The 4,980-nt window shown below is 34.0% G+C and overlaps 1 protein-coding gene across 1 annotated transcript; it reads left to right on the forward strand.

Annotated features, from left to right (window-relative positions):
• The first annotated feature begins 2,955 nt into the window (after positions 1-2,955).
• LOC117118409 lies at positions 2,956-4,391 on the forward strand. Its single transcript, XM_033262993.1, has 2 exons — positions 2,956-3,236; positions 3,687-4,391. The coding sequence occupies exons 1-2, from the start codon at positions 2,978-2,980 to the stop codon at positions 4,376-4,378; spliced, it is 951 nt and encodes a 316-aa protein (XP_033118884.1). The 5' UTR covers positions 2,956-2,977; the 3' UTR covers positions 4,379-4,391.
• The last annotated feature ends 589 nt before the right edge of the window (positions 4,392-4,980 follow it).

The raw sequence follows: 4,980 nt of genomic DNA on the forward strand, positions 1-4,980 counted from the left end.
CAACTAATCCCACACTCGACGATACTGAATACGACATTGATGATACTGGACAAGTATTCATGTTTTTAAAGCCCACAATTCACCACGATGGAATAGTGGTCATGTGTGAAGCTGAAAATCAAGTTGGCAGCTCGTCAAGTAATGTAACAATATTTATAAAAACTGATCCACAGAATGGTGTCAAAAAAGATAATCGGAATAAAGATTCAACAAATATTGGCAATCATAAAAATGATAAATCGTCACGTGATAATGACAATATTGAAGATGAATCGTCATCAGGATTATCTATTGACATCATTGTGATTATTATTGTTGGCAGTGTAGTTTTATTGGTAATAATTGTTATGATTCCAGTTTATTACTATTGTTTATGTTCACGAAATCTCTCATCAAACCAGACGACAATAGTTCATCAACCTGAAGTATATTTTGAGCCTCGAGATCGAATGACGTTGCCTTTACATCACACCAGAGATACAGCCATCTGGAGAAGATCGTTTGCAGCTCAAGCACCAGATGATAAGGAGGTAGATGCTATGTATTTGGAAATACAAAGTAACCATTACATATATGCTACTACTAGTAGATGCAATACAATTAGGTAAGAAGGAACAAGGATTATGGTTACGTATTATCTATGCTGTTATTGAAATTACAGCCTCGATCCTGTACCTCTCGAACCACCACAAATGCAGTCATTTGGAAAATATCACTTACTTCACAAAGAACAGAGAAAAGGAAGTAGACATTGAAAATAAAATCGACTGTTACATAAATGCCACCGCAACCAAACATATTCCAAATATAGAAAATGTAATTTTTGTTGAATGCCAATTTTTCCATCTAGTTATATGTAATTATTTTCAAAACTACTATTAGACTAACTGTGCGCCTGACAAAAGGTGTTGTTTCCAAACGTGAAACATTATTATTTTTTCTACTGGACATTTTGCAACGATGCATACACACCGATTCCTATATTTTCTATTCGAGTTATGGGATTGTAAGAAGGGAGTAAAGCATATCTTACAAGCACTTAGATTTATGGAATACCGCAAGTATCAAAGATTCAAATAGTTGTATATTTAGTTATGTATGTGTAAATATTCAAGATGCAACTGTTTTCTATTGTAAGCCTACTAACTATTATGAAATTTACAAACTGCCTAGTATTTGTTGCTCATCCGTTGAACACGACAGTAGAAGCAAAAGGAACAGTGTCACTTACTTGTATTGTAGAATATGAAATAGTTGACGCAAATCGATATGAAATGAAGTGGAAAAAAGACGGGGAATTTATAGCAACAGACGATAAAATAAAGAAAAACATAGAGGACCAAGATCATTTTTTCGTCACTATAATCAAAGGAAGTAAACAAATAGTATACAGTCTAGTGTTCATTAACATTTGGAACAGTGATCGTGGGTTCTACCAGTGTGACGTTTTAAATTACAGTGTTCGGGTTTTGGTGTCAAATAAAGCATTTTTAAATGTAATACAAATTCCTGATGATAAATATCCATTATGTTCTGTATCTAAAGATATCTATACGGAAGATGATGACGTCATGCTATTTTGCGTCTCTGAGTACACAGAGCCCCCAGTGACATTACGGTGGACTGGTGGCGCTACACATGTTGTTCAGATTATCGATGGACAAACTGCAAGATTACAAAAGAGATTGATTGCAAGCCATGTTTTAAACGGATATAAAGCCGTATGTTTGCTAACCAATTCACAAATTCCTACTCTCAAAAGAAACTGTACAACACAACCCCTGACAATACATTACAAGCCACGAGTTACAATCTCTCCGACCGGTTTGATACCGCCTGACAGACAAGCTTTATTCATTTGTGAAACTACAGCTAATCCCGTGGTGAGTCGTTATACATGGACAACCTTTCCGACAATCGAAAATAGTGAATACAGCATTGATAATACTGGACAAGTATTCATATTACTCAATCCCACAATTAAACACAATGGAATACTGATAACGTGTACAGCTAAAAATAGGGTTGGTAGCACCTCGACCAATATTACAATTACTATAATACCAACCAATAAACACGCTGGTGGTGAAGACGACAACCAGGATGAGTACACAAATGCTATAGTTGACCATAATAAAAAGGATAAATCGATACGTGATGATAACAGCTCTGATGACGGAACGTCAGCGGGATTATCTACTGACGTCATAGTTATAATTATTGTTGCCAGTGTAGTTGCATTGGTAATAATTGTCATGGTTCCAGTATATTATTATTGTTTATGTTCACGGAATCTTTCATCAAACCAGACGACAACTATAGTACATCAACCTGAAGTATACTTTGAGCCTCGAGATCGAATGACATTGCCTTTACCTCACACTAGAGATACAAAAATATGGAGAAGATCGTTTGCAGCTCAAGCACCAGATGATAAGGAGGTAGATGCTATGTATTTGGAAATACAAAGTAACCATTACATATACGCTACCACAAGTAGATGTAATACAATCAGATAAAAAAAAAAAAAAATTTTTTTTTAGTATTTTCTGAACTTATTATTTTAAATATTTTCTCAATAGCTTCAAAATTTAAAAAATTGAAAATATAATTGTTGCTCTAACAGATACTGATCATATGTTCTCATAAAGAACAAAAAAAAAAAACTACGGTTACCACAATTTCTTACGACCTTCAATATTTGCATATATCTACCAAGCTATACAACTATCAGGAATTAAAATCGCCATATTCATTTTTAAAGCCTATATCTTGAAAACGCGTACCATAACAAATATTTTTATTGGACATTGAAGATATATGATGTGACATCTAAACAATCTGTTTCCTCTGATATTGCGACAATGTTAAATATATTATAGAACACCAATAGGCCTTAAAAATAGAAGACAAATTGACAAGGAAACACTGAAGCGTAAAGCATACAAAATTATCTACTATTATAAGGGAAAACAAAATGTTACAATCAGCTATCATTGTTTTCGGACTATTTTTAAATCATCAAGTTAATTGCATATCGTTTATTGTACATCCAGAAAACTCAACCGTCGACTCACTGGGAACAGTTTCACTGACTTGCATTGTACAATTTGAAAAAGCGTCACCTAAAAAATACAACATGAAATGGAAGAAAGACGGAGATTATATATCTACAGATGAAAATGTAAAAGCCGTCTTGAAAGATGCAAGACATTTTATTGTGACTATTAAAAAAGGTAACGTGAGAATAATATACAATTTAGTGTTCAATAGTGTTTGGAACAGAGATCGTGGGTTTTATCAATGTGATGTTTTTGAAAATACCGAAATAGTTATTAAATCAAACAAAGCTTTCTTGGATGTAATACAAATTCCCGATGATAAATACCCATTGTGTTCATTATCTAAAGAAGTTTATAAAGAGGGTGATGACGTCATGTTATTTTGTGTCTCTGAGTACACAGAGCCTCCAGTGACATTACGATGGACTGATGGCGCTACACATGTAGTTCAAATCGAAGGGGAAACAGCGAGGTTACAAAAGAGATTGATTGCAAATCCTGATTTAAATGAATATAAAGCCATGTGCTTGTTAACAAATTCACAAATTTCTGATCTCAAAAGAAACTGTACAACACAACCTCTGACAATTTATTACAAGCCAAGAATTACCATCTCTCCTACAGGTTTGATACCGCCTGGGAGACAAGCTTTATTCATTTGTAAAACTGACGCTAATCCAGCCGTTACTCATTATACATGGACAACTGCTCCGACACTCAACGATGATACTGAATACAACATTGATGATACTGGACAAGTGTTCATGTTATTAAAGCCTACAATTAACCACGATGGAATAGTGATCACGTGTGAAGCTAAAAATCAAGTTGGTAGCTCGTCAAATAATGTAACAATATTTATACAAACTGAGCCTCAGAATGACGTTACAAGCGATAATGGGGATAAAGATTCAAAAAATATTGGCAATGAAAAAAATGATGAACCGCCACTTGATAATAACAATATTGAAGATAAATCATCATCAGGACTATCCATTGACGTTATTGTCATTATTATTGTTGGCAGTGTAGTTTTATTGGTAATAATTGTCATGATTCCAGTGTATTATTATTGTTTATGTTCAAGAAATTCCTCATCAAACCAGACGACAACTATAGTACATCAACCTGAAGTGTACTTTGAGCCTGGAGACCGAATGACGTTGCCTTTACCTCACGCTAGAGATGTTGCGATCTGGAGAAGATCGTTTGGTGCTCAAGCACCAGATGATAAGGAAGTAGATGCCATGTATTTAGAAATACAAAGTAACCATTACATATATGCTACCAAAAGTAAATGTAATACAATCAGATAAAAATTATACAAACTCCAGTGCTTTCACATAATATTTTAAGATTTGTTTATTGACTGAAACTATAACATGGTAAACTACAAACCAAGATACAGATAACATTCATCACATCTCTACTAAAATAACATAGAGCAATTATCATCTATTATTTTGTAATACAGTATAATGTCGCAGACTTTACACCATCAACAATATTTTATGATTTCGGAAAACGTGTAACCTAACCACTAGTTTCACCAGCCAATTACTATAATGACTGGCTTTTACAAGACAAGTTCCTATTACTGTTGCGGGAGTGGTGGAATTATAAGTGAATAGTAGTCCTATACAAGGTGCTTGAGAATATAGCAACTTATATGTGAAGGCGTGAATTAATTGACTCGGACATATCTGTACGGTACATAATGTGTATCTTTAGCAATCAGGTAAAAAATACCAGGATGCTACAGTCAGTAATTATTATTTTGGGAATTTTTTTTATTGTCCAAGTACACTGTTTAGTGTTTATTGCACATCCTGAAAACGCAACTGTCGAGGTAAAAGGAACGGTTTCACTTACTTGCATTGTAGATTATAAAGCGAACGCTAATATTCCATATACAATA

This window comes from Anneissia japonica, unplaced genomic scaffold, assembly GCF_011630105.1.
Source record: "Anneissia japonica isolate Jap-2015-1 unplaced genomic scaffold, ASM1163010v1 scaffold695_len1296351_cov181, whole genome shotgun sequence".
Taxonomy (NCBI): domain Eukaryota; kingdom Metazoa; phylum Echinodermata; class Crinoidea; order Comatulida; family Comatulidae; genus Anneissia; species Anneissia japonica.